Source organism: Pavona decussata, unplaced genomic scaffold (assembly GCF_977016875.1).
Source record: "Pavona decussata unplaced genomic scaffold, jaPavDecu1.1 SCAFFOLD_138, whole genome shotgun sequence".
Taxonomy (NCBI): Eukaryota; Metazoa; Cnidaria; class Anthozoa; order Scleractinia; family Agariciidae; genus Pavona; species Pavona decussata.
The window spans coordinates 222,080-241,660 of NW_028145551.1; the positions used below are offsets into that span (position 1 = coordinate 222,080).

The 19,581-nt window shown below is 38.2% G+C and overlaps 1 protein-coding gene and 1 long non-coding RNA gene across 3 annotated transcripts in view; one reads left to right on the forward strand and one right to left on the reverse strand.

Moving 5' to 3' along the window:
- The window catches only part of LOC146467084 (uncharacterized), a 43,009-nt gene extending 41,037 nt beyond the window's left edge, over positions 1–1,972 (reverse strand). For both annotated transcript variants that reach the window (XM_085126351.1, XM_085126350.1), the window contains exons 1-3: positions 1,779–1,972; positions 1,569–1,633; positions 1,054–1,154 (exon numbers count right to left, since the gene is read on the reverse strand). In XM_085126351.1, coding sequence (XP_084982477.1) covers positions 1,054–1,154; positions 1,569–1,630 — 163 coding nt within the window. In that variant the 5' untranslated portion in view covers positions 1,631–1,633; positions 1,779–1,972. The remainder of the gene's footprint in view (positions 1–1,053; positions 1,155–1,568; positions 1,634–1,778) is intronic.
- Positions 1,973–2,105: 133 nt separating this feature from the next.
- Positions 2,106–3,882, forward strand: LOC146467085 (uncharacterized). Its single transcript, XR_014867855.1, has 3 exons — positions 2,106–2,256; positions 3,108–3,191; positions 3,643–3,882. It is a non-coding gene; the product is annotated as an uncharacterized LOC146467085 (long non-coding RNA).
- Positions 3,883–19,581: the final 15,699 nt, after the last annotated feature.

Consider the following 19,581-nt stretch of genomic DNA (forward strand, 5'->3'; position numbering starts at 1 on the left):
GGAAAATACAAATCAACCTAGGTTGAAATCATTTTAACCTGGGATTCATTTTAACCTACAAATTACAGATTCACATGCATGCATGAATGCAAGCTGTGCCATTTTGTGGGTTAAATTTTAAATTACAATTTGTATATGCCAAACTGGCCAAATGATGTTTTTTTGTGTCCTCTGATTAGGGTAATTTAAAATTGAGATAGTACATGTATTTGCTACATGTATATTTCATACGAATTGTCCTGGATACATTTCATATCCCTGGGCCTATGCACTAATTTGTAAGAAATAAAGTGACTGACTTGGACTGCCTATATACATAATCTTGTTCGATGGTTTTACATATAATATGAGCAGATATTTTGCGAGTTGCGTGGTATTTTTCTGAGCCCCGAGCGATGAGCAAAATGTCTGCAATATGTAAAACCATTGAATAAGAGATTTATTATTCCACTACAAAAAGATTTTGTTAACGTTATTTTGGCCTCTCTTTTCTTGTAAGAGTGTTGAAATACACCCAGCATTATCTGTCCATCAGTATATGGTGCATATGAATGATGTAATCAACACAGAAAGCCAGTGGAATGTCATTGTCCATATTCGCTCGTTTGTAAACCGGTCAAACCGGGACACTACTGACAGGGTATTGCGGTCTTACATTTTGCGCGTTCTCTTGACCTTATTTGATGACATTATATAATTGTGGAATAATAAAGTTACTTTCATTGGTGTACACTAAAACAACAGTGTCTTATCATTCACCTCAGCATCAGTGAATAGCCACTTATTATATTTAGTGTGTAACAATAGCCTTCTTTGCAGACGCTCTTTAATGGTTCATCACGCAATCTTGGAGAGGAAAGACTGCGTGATGAGCCAAAAGAGCATCTGCGAGTGAGGCCAGTGTAAGAAGTAGCTCTTCAAATATTTTATTGCAAACTGATCACCTAATACTAACTTTTCTTGGATTTTGTACAAGCGTTAAACTATGATTTGCTACACTGTTGACAGCGTACTCGTGCAAGGTGATTAATGAAATAAGTTCATGGAACTTACCAAAACTGTAAGATGAGTTTGACAGCAGCTTTCCATTACTGACTTGGGTGATGTTATTTCTATCTACTCTCCAGTGAGTTTGTAAATGAAAATCATTTTCCCTGAGATAACAGGAAAAAATTAAGTCATATAAGCTTATATAAGTCATACATATTCACTTGTAATATAACATTAAGAACCGCGTGCACAAGCATATCCCAATCCTAACCTGAAGTATTTGCAAGGGGAAAGAAGAGTACTGCCTATAAAATAGGTAAGCTTAATCGCATTATCCTGCCTAGAGTAGGTACATTTTTTGGTTGCGTACAGACTCCGAGCCTGCATGAGCATTTAATCAGATCATGAGCTTTGGATTCATCGTATACAGTATATGTTTTCTAAGGTGACAACCTTGCTCTCACCTCTATTCACAAATAGAACTCAAGCTCAAAACAAACGTCGAAACGTTGTTTTCTCACTGTAGCAAGAGGATAATTAAGTTTACAAGTTAAAAAATGCGTGATCATAAAACTAACCTTTTAATCAACGGGCGAACTCTGATCGCAACTCTTATGTTGTCAGTTGCCAAAGAAGCCATGTTCTGAGAGAAATGAAACGACGAAACGCGTAAGAAGCACATATTAAAGAAAATCAAACAATCATATGAGCATAATAATAAAATTGTTCTTGTATGCGTTCAGATCGATGGAATGTAAGCTCATACAATCTCATTCTAGCCAACTTACCGTACTATTTTTCAAACGTTTCCCAGCTGATCTGTCTATACAGTAAAGGGCAGCAAGGAACCTTGGACTGTAGTGAAAATCTTAAACAGGCGGACAATGGATAAACTAACGATTTCCTTTCACACTTCCAAAAAACATTTCTGCGGAGAAACCGTGAGAGCCAAGAATTATTTTTGAAATCACTGCCTTTGCTTTCATCTTCTTTCTGATTGGTTAATTTCTCATCACCAGTTCTTCCCGTTCTGGGGGCTTCGTTCCATTGTCTAAATTGATTGGCTTATTCTTTCTGCCAATCATAAGGCTTCTTCTATGAAGTGTTGCAACATGGCGGTTGGACGGCGCACATCAAACTGCAAATTGGTTTGCTTCTATTTCGCTATGGGTAAACGGGAACAGATTATGTGTTGCGGCGTCACGAAATCACTATAAGATGGCGGTAAGAGCAGATGTGAAATTGGCCATGCAAGTTAAAAACCAAGTAAACTGTAAAGCTTGCATCTTTTTGCAAGCATTTGGTCATACTAGGCATGGTCCATCCCAAGACAAACAAACAGACAGACATACAAGTACACTAAAAAAGACACAGGGCTCGAAATTAACTTTTTTGCTCAGGAGCCAGCTGGCGACTAAGAGGAAAAATGTGGTCGCCAGATCATAAATTTTGGTCGCCAACTTATAAAACATGATTTTAAATGTTACTCTGCATGCAAGGAAAGTGATAGTTAAATAGCTAGAAAGAAAAAGCACAAGAAAGACCTCTGAAACTACTGTTATTTTCGGCTTTTATGTCTCTGGTTCCACATATGTAATTCATAACATTAATGCAAAGAACGGTGATAAGAAAAATGTGGAGGTGTGTAAACGAAAACCCACGGGGTTAAAAAGAGTTTATGCACCTAATCTCAAACTTACAAGTTACATGTAACAAAAGATATCAACATGCATTTAAATTAATCTTAGCTAGCAAATATACATGTACATGGAAATAAGCAAAGAACCCCAGACTTTGAAAGTAACAATCATTATATCTGGAACACTGTGTGGTACACAGCTGTAGTGTTGACCAGTAGTAAAAGAAAAATAAAACATTGTCCATTGTGTGTACATACTGATACGGTACATTGTCTAGTTGGATAAAAAGTCTGGCTGATGCCCTACAACTTATAAAAATAAGGGACAAAGAGGCATGTTTTTATTATTACCATTCTGGCATGAGAAAAGAAAAATTTCTCTCTTTTATTTCAGAATTTTGGCAAGTTGTCAATATTATTGCCATTTTAAGTACAGTGTACCACAATTAGTGTTGTGTTTAATTTTCTTGTTTTGCAGCTATTTACTTTTATCGGTTAGCTGTTCAGCTTGTTCCAGACATTGAGTCAAGAATCACAGATTTTACCAATAATTTTTTACCAGGTATGTGTGATTTCTGACAACCTTACAGATTACTGGTCAGATGCTCTACCAAGTTGTACCATGGGTGATGTGTTGTGCGCCAGGTCGTACACGTACATGTGCGACTGAAAAGGCTAGCGGAAAAGTCTCCTAAGTGGTGATTTAAGGTCTGATATTTTTGGCTGCAAGAGTTCTTAGTTTTTTTCAAATGACCTTCAATCTGCCTTAAAAAAAGAAAAAAGACAATCCCTGCCCTTTACAGCAAAGGAAGATGGCCCTCGCTTGCTGTCTGCTATTTGTGTTGATCTCTAACATGGCTCTTGAATGAACTGCTACTGTCTGTAGAACCATTCCAAATATGAATTTATGCATGAACATTTAGGTACATTAAAAATCATTTTGTTAAAGCATTTATTTTTTATTTTCAATGTGACCTGTTGAGCCAATTTTTGTTACTTACATGTATTTGTAGAAGATGAAGACGGTGTTGATGATACAAGCATCCAGGTATCCCAGGAACCACTTGAGTAAGTACTCATCTTGAACACTTTATTATGTTCACTGCATTTTTCTCTGGTAAAGGGTTTCAAGCCATTATTCAATTTAGTCCCAAACATATCCATTGACAAAAGCTTTGCCAGTCATTTGCCATTTCCAAAACATATGATCAATTTAATATTCTTTACTGTCAACTCTCTCTACCTGGAAAATTACTGGCTAATTGCCCTTTTCAATTGGCAACTAGTGTATTTTATTCCATAATTAGTAATTTTAACTATTTTAGACCAAAGGGGTGTTTTTTTTGTTTTTTTTGTTTTGTTTTTTTTTTGTTTTTGCACTGTAAGTTCTGTATTTTTACTGCACATGGGGTAGGAAATAGCCACTTTGCCAATTTTGCCAAATTTAGGAAAAACCTCTGGAAACGGCTGGTGATCAATGGGTTAACATGTTGTAACATTTTGAACATCATCGTTGTCATTTCTCTGCTTAATAATGTTTGAAACATCAATACTTTTTAGTCAACATGTTAATTTTTTTATTATACCCATTTTGAAATCACTGGTGATCCTTGCAATCTGATTGGCTCTCAACAGTGCGATTTACTCACAAATCGCACTAGTTTTTGCTCTAAATCACATCCTTTCTTTAGCCCTTCAAAATGAAAATGAAATAATAAAAATAAAATACTAATATTGACAAAAAAAACTGTGTGATTTCAAAATAGGTGTAATAAAGTGGTAATTGAACTTTGTGTTGTGCAATTTTAGTCTGAGATCTTACTTGTGATTTCAAATCGAATGAGCGGGCAGCGCTCGTTCGATTTTAAAATCATGCATATGATTTCAGACCAAATAATATTGCACTCCACTCTGTTCAATTACCATTATAAATTATTTTATTTTTTACGTCTAATGTCAAACCTCAAACAAAAGCTACATTATTAATAACAATCACCGTAATATCCCCCCCCCCCCCCTTCCTCCCAAATAAAATTAATTCTTGCATGTCTTTGTGACTTGTACACTCAAGTGTTGGTACTTGTTATGTCTCTTTATCCTTTCCAGCATCTGACTTGGGCCGTGCTCCAACATTGTCAGTGGAGGGTCCTATATCAACCAGCAGGACTGGGCCAGCTCTGCTGCGTTGAGGGTGGACAATCAGCAGGTCAGCACCGCCCTGGAGAGTGAAACATGTGACCAAGAGTCCAACTATTCACTGCCATTATCCAATCTCCCAGCGATTGAACCTGCAATATCTGATGCAAGCACTGAACCAATGTTTCCCCTCGAATCTTTTGTCCCATTATCACCTGAAATCTCAATGACAGATGAGGTTTTGCAGGAAATAGTCACATGTAATGGTAATAGTAATCATATCTTTATACCTATTGCGACCATTTTATGCACATCGAATGCAACAGTAACTATTAATGGAACAACATATTCTGTTCTTCGACCGGCTAAAACACATGGTAGTCATAATCTATTGCCCTCTGTTCAATCTTTTGTCGTCCTAAACACTCTTCCGGGAGGTGCCCACCTTAGTCACACAGATGTTGACCTGGGTACCGCTCTATAACCCCCACAACCACCTTTGTTTACAGCAAGTGAAAATCAAACTGCGATTTTTGATACTCTTGCATTGTTCCTTTCCAATCAACAAGTTATTATTAATGAATTAAAATCTATAAAGGAGCAAAGGACAACAGCAGTGTCATTTGCCAGCAAAGAAGGTGTGAGGGCAGAAGGAATGGGTGGTTAGCAACCAACAAAACCCTTCCTCTTTATCGGAAAGCAGCGGTGCTCGAAATTAACTTTGTGCATTACTGGCCCTGTGGCCACCTCAGATAGATACGATCGTAGCGCCATAACTTTGAAAATGTTTTCTTTTTAAAGCTAACAAATTAGTATTTGAAGTTCACTTAGTAAGGTATGCAAAGTAATTCAAAATTAATCTAATCAATTTTTTTAAAAGAATTTCTCCTGGCCAAAATGGCCTGTTGTTCCAAATTCCTGCTGGCCAGAGTGTTATTTCTACATTCCAATGTAGACACAGCGGCAAAATGAGTGCGCATGCTCCGGAGATTTGTGATTCAAGCGTGAATCGATTACGAATGCTCCACTTCAATCGCCAAATTCACACCTGTTACCACAATATATTTTTTTTGTTGAATAAGATATGTGATGAAGGAAGCTCGAAGGAACCTCTCCTGAAAGCGACAAACTCATCTATTTTGATTTGGGCTTATCCCCGTGAAACGAAAACAAACAATGGGAATTTTAAAAACGCCGCATTTTGCTGAGTAAGATTGCTCACGCGTGACGAGCATGCGCACTCATTTTGCCGCTGTGACCATAATGTATGTTAATGTACGAATTCGATTCAACACGGCAGAAATGCGACGTATGAACCGGGCCTTAGTCTGAAATCATACGCGTGATTTCAAAATCGAGCGCGCAGCGCGAGTTTGAGTTAAAATCACAGATATGATTTCAGACCAAAATTGCACGACGCAAAGTTCAATTACCACTTTATTATACCTATTTTGAAATCACAGAGTATCATTAGGGCCATTTATACGGGAGAAAATAAGACGCGTCTTAAATAAGACGCGAACTGTACCGTTTATACGATCGCGTCCTGCGTAAGACGCAAAAATCACGTGTAAACGACCCGCGTCTTATTTTTGATACAGCCTTGTTTACATGCGACGTTACCATTAGCAACCATGCTAATTAGCAATGATTTGCAACAAATTTTCATCTGTACCAATTGCGAAAGGATAAACGTTCAATGTTAACAAAAGTTACATCAGAAGTAACTTACACCGGCGCCCGTAACACAATTGTCCAGCTCCTCGGCAAATGCCCTCTCTTTGCAAATAAGCAGAAACTCCTTCTCTTCCGTGGTAGTCCACGTATTTCGTTTTGCTGCCGGTGTTGCTGGTGTTTTTGAACACTGGAAAGCGGACTGTGAACACTGCGAAGCCATTTTGCAGAGCTGAGAGCGGTCAGTGACGTATGTCGTGACGCGTCACTCGCTCTTACGCATGCTCATTTGTAGTCACGTCTTATTTAAGACGCGTGTACCATTTATACGAGGAAATTCACGTCTTATTTAAGACGCGACCAAGACAAGAACAGCTCAAGCTCCTGTTCCAGAGTTAGACGCGTCTTATTTTAGTCGCGTCTAAAATAAGACACGAACGCTTATTTTGTGCCGTTTATACGATCAGCTCGCGTCTTATTTAAGACGCGTCTAAGATAAGACGTGTCTTATTTTCTCCCGTATAAATGGCCCTAATGTCAATATTAATATAATTCTAAATTTGCTACTTCATTTCCATTTTGATGGGCTAAAGAAAGGATGCGATTTAGAGCAAAAAATGGTGCAATTTGGGAATAAATCGCACTGTTGAGAGCCAATCAGATTGCAAGGATCACCAGTGATTTCAAAATGGGTGTAATAAGGAATATTATTACTCTGTCAGCCACAACGCGTTGTTGAGACCAGGAAGTCACAAGCACTTTTGTGAGCCGTTTTGTCACACACAACCACAATACAGTGCAATCCACTGTCATCGTGATTGCATTCACTGGCTAATCAGAGAAAAAAAGACTATTTTATTGGAAATAGTTTTAATAGAGAGATTTAAAATACCAGAATTCAGGTCATTTGTATGTAAAGATAATTTATCAATAAATTTACGTTTTATGACTTCATGCGTCTTTGAATGCGTAATTAACTTATCCATCACTTCTGGAATTGTACCAAAACAATTAAAAATTGCTCGAGTTATTCCTTTATTTAAATCTGGTGAGCAGGATATATTTACGAACTACCGACCGGTGTCTGTTTTACCAGCATTCTCTAAAATCCTAGAGAGAGTAATGTACAATCGTCTTTTAATGTTTCTTAATAATCATAACATTCTCTCTGACAATCAGTATGGTTTTCGCAAGCATCACTCCACCGCTTATGCTCTTGCTTGTTTATATGACAAAATCTCTTCCGCCATTGACAATAAGGAATGCACAGTTGGTATTTTTATAGACTTGTCCAAGGCCTTTGACACCGTTGATCATAACATTTTGATTTCAAAATTAGAGCATTATGGTGTTCGTGGCACTCCACTTAGATGGTTCGAAAGCTATCTAAGCAATAGACAACAATATGTGGAATTTAATGGCGTTAGGTCGGAGTCTTGCGAAATTAAGTGCGGGGTGCCTCAGGGTTCTATACTAGGTCCCCTACTTTTCCTACTCTATATAAATGATCTGTGTAACGTGTCGAAGGTCGTGGACTTTATTCTTTTTGCAGATGATACAAACATATTTTTCTCCTACAAAGGGGATCGACGTATCAGTCTAATTTAAATCGGATTATTGTTCTGCAAAAGAAGATAATTAGAATAATATCAAAAGTTTCTTTTGATGCTCATACCGGTGTTCTTTTTAAAGAACAGGAGATTTTAAAATTCTCTGACATTTATTTATACCAAATAGGTAAATTTATGTATCTTTTTAAAAGAAGCTTACTTCCAAATTATTTTCGTGATATGTTTACTCTTGCAAGTCAAATACATTCTTATAAAACAAGAAATTCCAACCTTTTCTATATACCTTATTGTCGAACTAATGTTCGAAAATTCTCAATTCGGTTTCAAGGTCCTTCGTTTTTCAACTCGCTAAGTCGTGAAATTCAAAATAGTGAAACTATCAGTTTGTTTGGCAAAAGACTTAAAAAATTCCTTCTATCTAAGTTAAATTGACTCTTTGTTGAGCTACACACCTTTTCTTTACCTTTTCTTTTTTTTCTTCCTTTCCTTTTTTTTTTTCTTCTTTAAAAAAAAAAAAAAAATTTAATTGGAAATTTCAATCAGTACCCTTAACTTCTATGGTTTATCCAATAGTTCTAGGAAGCCTATAGTTAATAAGCCCCCGGCTTCTATATAGGCTTCCTAGCCTTTAACACATTTAATATTGTAAATAGTCAAGTATGAATATTGTAATAGTAAGAATATTGTGTGTCGTCTATAATGTATTTATGTTGTATTTTTTTGTTAATGGCAAATAAATTGAATTGAATTGAATTGAATTGAATCCTTGACAACCTTTCATTTTTATCTTTAACGGTGATCCATCTTCCAGCGTCTCGTGCAATTATTTCTCTAATTAACAATTATTCGCGGAAGGCGAAGTAAATATTGGTGAATTCGTCTCGGGGAATATTCAGATTTACTTCGCCTTCGGCGAATAATTGTTTTAGTATAATTACTCAGGTGATTATCAGAGAAGAACAAGTACCATCCGAAAAATGTCGATTTTGTTTGTTTGCTTCAAATCGTCGCGCGTCAATGAACAGAGACGCGCAGTCTGCCGATCACATGCTCAATCGAAATCACATGTGCAATCGATAAACTGCACACGGTCTCAAGCAGAATGTCAGTATTCTTTAACTGCCGCTACATTGAGACGAAGCACTGACTTCTGTGAATAAATGTTGGGTTTCTCCGACCCGTTTACCAAAATAGATGGAGATGAACCAGGCTGTTTGGTGTAAACCTCGAGCTGGGATCATGATGGCTTCGCCGGTTAACGGCCGCGTTTATAAATTGCCCTCGGAGATAAGCTGCTTCAGGTAGGAATTAAGTCATTTGTTGGCTTCACCAAACAAGTACACGGTTGTCGCAGATGAAAATATTTTGTTGTGAGGCGGTGACTTTAGATGGTGGTCGAGAGCCGCTCGAACCGACAACAAACTAGTTTTCAGATTATAAAAACTGTTTTCTTTTCTCGTCACTGAAACGTAAAACTTACAGAGACATTTATTCGTCTTGTTTACTTCCATGCTTTCAAATTCTGTCTTTAACTCGTTTTGTTTGTGAAATCATTCTGTTAATAAAAAAAATCTTGCTCGAATTTAACTTAATTTGTTGTCTTTATTTTATGTCATCGAGATCGACAACATGCAATTTACAAGGGTTTTTTATTACAATTAGCAAAATTTTCATCTCTTGCCTTCGAAGAGTATCACCTCGGACTTAGCTGCATCTTTAGTGCCTTTCAGAATTGCATTTTCTTTCATCTTATTTACTTCTTTTTCAGAAATGTCAACAAATAGCTAAGCGGCCATTTTGAAAGTTAGTGCTCCCGCTATGATCACCTCGCGCGAGGTGATTATAGCAGGATATGACGCAATCCTCGACCAATCAGATCAATAGAATCTCTATAATCACCTGAGTAATTATATTATTATATGGCAAGGTAGTCTTAAGGTAAATTCGCGCGTTCTGATTGGTTGTTTCTTGGTCGGGATTTTATCATACGGACCGTTTCCATGGAAACAGTCATAAGCCGTGTGCTTTTGTTTACGACAAGTGGCAAATTTGAAAATTTGCAGCTAAAACTGCGAAAAAAAAAAAACTGAAAATACTTACATTCTTTGCAAAGAAACTACCCAAAAGACTGATTCCAACATGGACGAAGAATAATGTCATTTACAAAGCAAATTTTACTATCCTGAAGATCTAGAAACCTCTGAAACAGGCATCAGCGAAAGCCAGGAAGCCATTGACGATTTCATAAACAAACAGAAAAGTGAAGACACAAAAGGAAGCCGTCTACTGATATGAACACTCTACTCCGTTTTATTGAAGCTAATGGCTTGAATAGTCAAACAATTGAAAGCCTACCTGAGTCCGAGCTTGACCACCTTTTTTCAATTTTCTTTATTAACGTACGCAGGAAAAGGTACGAGCCAGCGAGATTTTCCAGTTTTCAGCGCAATATAAGTACAGCGATACTTATCTGAGAAGAAATATCCATTCAACATACTCAAGGATAATGAATTTGAAAAATCGAGAAGAGTTCTAGCTGCGAAGCACAAGTCACTAGTTCACGAGCACGACAGAAGAAACAAGCTGCAAGCCGCTCAGGCGATTGACCAAAACGAAGAAGATGCGCTTTTTAAGGCCGGAGAATTCGGCGATTCCAATCCAGTTGCGCTTCAAAGAACTGTGTTGTGGTTTTTATCCCTACACTTGGGTTTCCGAGCCAGAGATGAGAGCGATGAGGACGATTGACTTAATGCTGCTTCTTTTATTAAAAGTTGAATGTGATTTTCACAGCAACCTTTCATGATCCGTACTTTGTGATGCGCTAGCAAATTTTCTGGGTCGAAGCCGTGACCCTTTTGTGAGTTTCAAAAACAAACCGCAGCTGTTAAGATTTTCGTCAAATTCCGCTACAAATCGTTCTTGAAGTCTTTTCTATAATCAACAAGACGGTAAACGTTCAGTAAATTTGTTTTCAAACTCGTGGTACCGTAGCTTGTTCCTTCTGGGTTGTTCGCGTCATCAAAAACTCGTCACGACGGAAACCCTTTAAATTCAAGTGACCGTAAGTGCGTTTTTACAAATAAACAAGTTTGTGCCATATAATAAACTACTTACTAACCTAGCTTGCTCGAGCCGTAATGGGGAATATTGGCGCTCGGTCGTTTTTGTACGGACCTCGCTGCGCTCGGTCCGTACTGCCAATTATAAAATTGGCGCAAAAACATGACGCGCTCTTCAGTTAATTTATTTCCCGCGTAAATCGTATTTCGCATAATTATGCCATTCCGCACGCCATTCCACATACCATTCCACCAACTCTTTCCTCCTTTTACCCTCACCGAAATAGTTCGCGGGCAAAAATACAGGGAAATGTATAGAAAGTTCAAAACGCGACTGGACGCTTTCTGTCACAGCTACATCCGTCCAATATTTTTCTTAAAATCCTTTTCCTAGAGCCAAAAGTTTCCAATTCATGAATTTTTCAGAAGCGATGTTTTATGAAAATTATTTGACATCGGATTTCCATACAAACACTGTTATTTCAAGCCTGTTTGCCTACCCGTCAAAATGGCGTCGAAAACCGTGATAAGGCCTATTTAAGCTGATTGTTATTTACCGTGGCCGCTTTCACACTCAAGAAAATCTTTTAAGTAAATTTCTCTTCATCGAATTTTCGCTTACCTCCAAGAAAAACGCTGTATCCGCTGTATCATGGTACATGTTCACCACAAAAAAAAAATATTATAAGTGGTCCTTGAACAGTGTCAGAAGCTTTGTAAACTCAAATGAAAAGAAATAAACAACACCATCCAACGTCGCATGTTTATTCACAGAAGTAAAATTTTGATCTATGCTCGCCGAACCCATTTAGAGCCGTGCTGCCATGCTTACATGACAGTTTTTGAGCCAATCAGGAACCGTCATTTTGAGACGACAATATCGCAAAATAACGTCGTCTCAGCGCTATGGGAAGATCCCCCAGGATCGCGATAATGCTGTATGTTAAAACTGCTCAACTGTTTCATTAAGCTGAACTTCTTCTCTAACATGAAAATGTTCTTAGAGCACCGGGACGAAAACATGAAAATGATTTCTCCAAGGAAGAATTAAACTATAATCATTTGTTAGCAATTTTTCTAAAATACGCGGGAGGAACTTGAAAAAATTAGCCAATTCTTTCAAGTTGCAATCCATTTTCCATCTTAGCCATCCGCAGTCAGAGATGAATGATACTCAGAGTTTCTGTGCACTCATTCGTAGTAGGGTTATTAACAAAACTGAACATTTTTATGCATACATCCATACAAATAATTTTGACTACTCAAATGGGCACTAAAAATAGGTGGCACTGCCTCTTTTACTTGGTAACGTTGAGCTTGAGCACATGTGACGATGGGTTTTTCCTGCTCGAGCGCACAAGAGAGACAATTTAGACTTCAACGGCGACATGACAATGTATCGGGGGAATTAGCTTGAGAGCACTCGCTCGCTAGCAAAGACAGAGCTCGTCAAAACTCTTAGGTACAGGGATCTAGCCAACTGGAACTCGACGAACAGCAGAGAATAGACAATCTTCTTCACTCCAGCATAGGTTTATTCAGCAGTGCGTTATTAACCGATGTACAAAATAATGTACGCCTGTTGCTTATACAGCTAGAGAGTTCAAAGAGGTAAAGCACTTTCTTTTGTTTACGTGGCTTGCATGTTGTAATCGCACGAGGATACAACAGACAAAAGTTACTTTCACGTGCGTTTAATTTTTAAGGGTTCCATATTAAACAAACGATACTGAACTTTGACAAAGGCTGAGGACTCGCGTGATCGAGCAAAGTACATGAGCCACGTATATTTATGTATACCCTTACACGTGTACAGGCCAGATGTTGAACTAGAATAAATTAAAATAAAATCTCTTTTGTTTGAAAACCCTATGCTGGTTTGAAATGAAAGCGAATGATTATAAGTGAAAAGCACATTAGATAAACAGCTAAATATGCGTCATCAAAAGCGCAAACAAGTAAAATATCGAGCGGTAACTACTACATTTGGTGATGCGACTGAGGACATTCACTACTTGCCGGTCACGATACAAGTTGATTAAATATTCCTTTCAAACATAAGAGCTATTGTTTACACTAACTGATTAAATATTCAAAGCCAATGAAGCGTGCAAACCAAACATCTCGTATCAGAGACTCGTCTTATCAGATTTCGAATAAAAAGCTTATTCTGACTAAAATAAATGTGAAATGCGAAATCGCTCCTAACACACAGACCAAACGAATCACACAAGACGCTAACGTCCAACCACTGTGTAAAAAATGAAACCTGTCTATGGCAAACTTAAAATACAGAGATGTAATAAATTTGGAAGGAGAAAGAGTTAACCAATTTCCAAGGTTGTCACACCAAACCACTTATCAAAACAAGCTTTAGGAAGGAACCCTGCGGTTGTCATGTAGACACAATCAAAACTTCTCTTTCCTTGAAGCCTTGAAGCCAACTGTTTGCCCTTCTCTGTGAAGCTGTCAATGCACACAGCTGGAGCTGGTTCCTCTTCTTGAAGCTCTTCAAAAATTGCTTTCAATAACTTCTCTGCGATTGTCACCGAATCTGCGAACAGTGGACCTATCCTGAAGCCATCCTCTTTGACAAAAGTTGGTCTTGCAACAACATAACCCACCACTGAGCCTTCACCGTCAGTGGCCACACGTGCTTGACTGCGTGGCACACGAAGCCATTTGGACAAGAAAGCGTGACGTGGATATCCGAATGTGTGGCTATCATAGGCAAACAACGCCCCTTGATCCACTTGGTCAAGGCTCTGGATATTTACAGGTGATTTCTCCGATATTTCAGACAAACAGCTGATGGCAGTAGGGACATCAAAGTCGAAGCGTGCCCCATGACAATGACTCTGATAGCCTTTCTTCTGGTACATTTTTTCGCGGTGTAACAATGAATAACCAGCCAAGGTATGGGTCGGCTTTGCTCTTTCTATCGCGGCGTCAAAAATCGCCATTCCATATCCTTTGCCTCTGTACTCTTTCCTCACCATATACATTCCAACAAATCCAAAGTTATCACCATATTTCGTTATTACAACGCAGCATATAGGTTTACCGTTCAGTTCACCGACCAGCGTTCCAGATGGATCACACGCCAGAAAACATTCGGCGTCTTTCAAACCCGGCCGCCACTTCTCCTCTACCATCCATTTTACGACGATGGACTCAAACTCTGCTTCTGTCTCAATAAGGCGAATGCTGAAGCCTTCCATGAAGCTATAAAAAAGTTATATTTCAAGCGGAGAAGAGGTATATGTCATTATTAAATTTTCAACCTCGGATATTGTGTTTCTAGAGTTCTAATTGGCTCACTAAATCTCGGTTGTCAGCTCTTATAACCCACCCATCAATTTCGGCGCGATTTTATTGGCAACTTTACGTCACGTGGTGCAAATTAACAGTGCCCTCCTATTATTTCCATTAAAAAGAAACAAAGCCGGCGGAAAAAAGCCAGCTGAAGAGTTTCACCTTTTCATCTTTATTATTTTACATGGAAGAAAAACAGACTCGTTTTGTAGATGTCCAGTCATGTCTACAGCAAAAAAAAGAAAAAAACTGGTCGCAAATGCTGTTCCCGAAAGTACAAAAATGTCAACAAAACATGCTGTCAACGTTTTTGAAGGTGTAGAAAGTTACGAGTAGACTTTCAGATTTAGTCCTACGCAAACTGAGTCAGTTTGCCAAGTTTTGGTCCTTGTTTACGTCAATCGCGCGCATCCGCCATCAGATCAGCATTGGCTTTTTTACGAGCGGTTTTCGCGCGATGTAAAAATTAATGGAAGGGTTATAAAATAAATAAACCCCTTTCTGCCTTGCTGGTATGTCGGCTGATAATGTCCTTGGCTGAGAGATTGTCCTCAAAATTTCATATTTGCCCTCGAAGCTTCGCTTCTCGGCCAAATATTCATTTTTCGGACAATCTCCATGACGCCATTTTGGACGGTCAGCCTTGATTTACGCATGCTCAATACATTGACATAATGTATGTAAATGTTCGAATTCGATTCAACACGACAGAAATGCGACGTTTGAATCGGTGCCGCATTTCTGCCGGATAATGCGACAAGACCAGTCCAACGTACGGCAGAAATTCGGCAGCTGATTCAGACGTCGAATTTCTGTCGAATTTAATTAGTTTAATTGAATTCGACACGGCAGAAATTCGACGTATGAACCGGGCCTTAGCAAAATTTTATGGTAATTAGGATCACATTTCCAAACAACGGTTACGGTAGTGATTTTCTTTGTTTTCTCTTGATGAATTATTAATGAGTTTGAGAAGTAATATATCAAACACGAGAAGGTGTGTTTCATCAGATATCCAAACACTGAGAAGGAGGTTGTAAAAACGAGGCGCAGCCGAGTTTTTTTAAACGACTTCGAGCTGTTTGGATATCTGATGAAACACACTTTCGAGTGTTTGATATGGCTTCTCAAATGATCAATAATTCTTGGAGAAATACAAGGCTAAAGTTGGCAAAATTTTAAGGTAATTAAGATCACATATCCAAACCACGGTCACGGTAGTGATTTTCTTTGTTTTCTCTTGATGAATTATTAATGAGTTTGAGAATACTATTTCAAAGCGTATCCTTGTGAGGAAGGGCACAAAGATTAATGCTTGCTTGAAAAAATATGATAAAGCTGATTAATTAAGATAATGGTATATGCATGCAGGGAATTGGCCAGTTTTATGCAGTTAATAAATATAAAATTAAACACACAGAGTAAATGTCTCAAGACGATTTGATTGTTCCGTGACAAACGTAACAAAGATGTTATATCAGTCATCCATGAGTTAGTAGGAATTGTTAGAATCCATTTAGTCATTCAAGAATGTAATTGCTCGGACAGTTCTATTTTTTCTCCGCCTTTGCTTAGCTGACCTTCAAGCTCTGGGCAGATGTACCGCACGGTTGCCGCATAAACGACTGCCACCCTCCCCTTCTCTACAAAGTAGGAATGAAGACAAGCATCTGCTTGCTGTCTTGTCAAGAAATAACCTCTTCCTACTTCAGCTCTTGTTGGAAAGGACATGCCCCAGTCATCCTTAAGGCGTTTTTGGAGACGCTCTGAGCCATTTCCAGTTATTTTTAGAAGATAGTACATTTCCCCGGGATAGCTACAATTGTGTTCTTAATCAGAAGATCCTTTATTGAAAACAGATTCTCTGCTGCTTCGGACCTTGTCGCTCTGTTTCGTTGTTGGCTTTCAGTCTACAGTTGTACTGTCTTCCAAGCAGAAACATAATCGGCATTCACGTAGTCCTGGTACTGCTCACTAATGCAGTTTTCGCAATAGCACGACAATAGGCGCGTCTGTATAATGCACGAATTCTGTCCAGAAAGACGGAACACTGTATCGCGCGGTTTCCTCTGATTTCTTTGAAGTATCGTCCGCGACGATTTCTGTTGATTTTGTCTGGGAAGCAAAAAATTCGTCTTTTAAGTTGCACATTTTCGGACTGGTAGCGTGAAGGAGCGAGAGTTTTAAGGTTATTTTACGCAAAATTATAAAGATCTTCTGCCTTTTGGATGACCTCTTGCCTCTTGATAACTGCCATTTCTGCCTTATGTTTTAAATTGGCCCCTGCGCCATCTTGTAAATCTTTAGTTGTGACGTTTCAAAGTTATTGCGAATCGTTCTGTAGCCAAAGTCTGAGTTGGAAAACGAAACATCCCCATGCAGTGTCGACTCTTGTATTACGTAGAACAGCCATCAGTCCACTCGTGCATAAGGACATCCTTACAAGTGGTTGATAAGGAAAGAGATCTAGGAGAGGTTGTTTCAGCCTGTGATACCCTTTGTTGGGAGGAACATATACGAGGAATGATTGGAATAGCAAAACAAATGACATCATGGATCATTAGGAATGTAGCATCCAGGAAACCAGAAGTGTTAATACCATTTACAAAGCATATTTGAGACCCCATTTGGAATATGCAGTGCAGGTGTGATACAACCGCGAGACATGGAAATTAGGGTATCATAATGGAAATTGAGGACTGCCAAAGACAGTTTACTAGGATAATTGAAGGCATGAGCCTACTCCCTTATCGTCAAAGGTTACAGCGTCTCAGATTAACAACGTTACTGGAACGTCAAATGCGTGGTGACTTGATCGAGTCTTTCAAAATTAGGAACGGCTTTGTGAACTACGGTCACAATATGTTTGGGAAGAATACAGCTTATCAAACTCGTAATCTTAAAGTCACTTCGCATCACCCTTTAAGATCAGCGCATGACTTCTTTAATAATAGTTACTAAATATTGGAACCAGTTACCATTGTTTGTGCGATGCTCAACAAGTATCAACGCCTTTAAGGCCGGTCTTGATCATTTTAAGTTATCTAAGCCTGATTCACCTAATGGACTCTGAGAACTATCGGAACAAATTTGTAATAGAATAAGCGATAAAAGTGAACACGTAAATTACTTATTGGCTAATCGCGATGATGCCATGCGGCAAAATATTTTGTTTTCATGCTGTTGCTTTCTTGATTTTTTTTATATAGCTTGCTAGATCTTCTAAGCTTACTCTGAGATATTTTTATTTCTTACCATGCGATTGCGATAATTTTGTAAATAGTTTTTTTTAATAGATATCCTGAATGTGATGTAATAGTTATCTTATCTTATCTTATCTTATCTTATCTTATCTTATCTTATCTTATCTTATCTATTAATAACACATTATTTTTAAAGCACTCTATACAAGGAATATCTAACTATTAAAGTTACTAACTAGAAATTAGAAAATAATAACTGACAAAAAAGTGCAATGACAAGGTCAGAGGAAATCAAAAATAAGCAATACGAAGCGAACACGTTTTCAGTTCAGATTTAAATTGGTTTAGGTTACGGCAGATCTAATTTCATATAGAACAGAATTCCACAGTTTAGGCGCAGCAACGCTCAATACACGGTCACCAAACGAGACGTTGTTTGTACGTGGAACTTTTAGTAACAACTAATTAAGGCAGGTTTTCACTACGACATAAGCATAAGCATAAAGATAAGCAAGTGAGAACACTAGCTACATAAGCATATTAAAGGACAAACGCACGCGCGGAAAACCATTTCTTGACGGGATATCAGCTCCCCTCAATGTTAAGCAAGATGGCAGACGAAACGGTTGACTGTCTTCTGCTTGTGCTTGTGCTTACGTAGCACGTGTTCTCACTTGATAGAACGGGTTTATGGTTCTGCTTCTGCCCGAGTAAAAACCAGGCTTAAGAGGAGCGTAGAGATCGCATAGGGACATATCTGTCATAGACTGCAAAACAGTCGTATTTTTTGCGTTGGTTTGTCGTAGGAGTACGCGCGGTCTTCGATCGAAAGGTCTGGACCGAGTGTGAAAACGGAGAGTAAGACTGGGGAGAGACGCCTCACACGCCCTGCGGGCGTGTGAGGCTCGCGCTCGCGCTTCGCGCGCGCGAATCCACGCTTACGGCGCTTCGCGCCTTTGTAAGAGAAAAAATGACTGTTTTGCAGTCTATATCTGTCAAGAACATCGGTAGTCAGTTAGGGACCCACAAGAGACGTAACGCATTGGATCAATTGGAACTTAAAATAAATTCACATAGCCAGCTCCTAACATGGAAACTGACGCGCTCAAGAAGGTCGAGATTGTTTTTGTTTTTGTTGTTGTTGTTTTTATTCTTATTGGCTAAGATTGTTGCGGGAGTGCTTTGCTGACCAGTCACAGGGTTTCAAAACTTCATTAATAATTCATAAGCCCATTGACCCATCAAATGGTCGCTAAAACATCACGTGCAGTGGTTTTAAAACCCAATAAAACCTCCTTTTTATTAGTATCTAATTCCAACATTCACAAAAGCATCATCGTTATGAATTCTCTTGACACGCTTTTCCAGGAATGTTTTTGAAGCCGTTCAAAAAACTCGAAGCACATGTTTTATCGGGTCTGAAACCACTCGGCTGCGCCTCGTGGTTTTAAATCCCGATAAAACACTGCTACGCGTGTTGTAAACATTAGATAGTGAGGCAAATGTTTTTGCAGCAGGGTGATAAGGTAAATTAATTTATCAACCGCCAAAAATTTTCCCACGGTGGAGATGTTTGTCGAATTGTTTTAAGGAAACAAGGGCAGTTTTAGCAGGGCTGAAAGTTGATTTTTTATATTTCGAGCGTATAAATGGGATAATCAACACAGTTGATAATAAATAATAATAATAATAATAATAATAATAATAATAATAATAATAATAATAATAATAATAATAAATTTAAATTTATACCGCGCAGTTTCTATAAAAATATTCAACTGCGCCTCTTTTACAATAAATATTAAATTAAAAATAAAATAGAAGTTCAAAATTACAATTCTAAAATTCCATAAATAAATAAAATAATTCATCAATAATGCAAATTAATGCAGTAATCAAGTGAAGGGCAAGCGCAAGCGAATTTCATGTTTTCTTTTTATGCTAAAAAAGCCGGATCTTAAGTGATACCTCATTTTAAAATAGCAAACATTCAA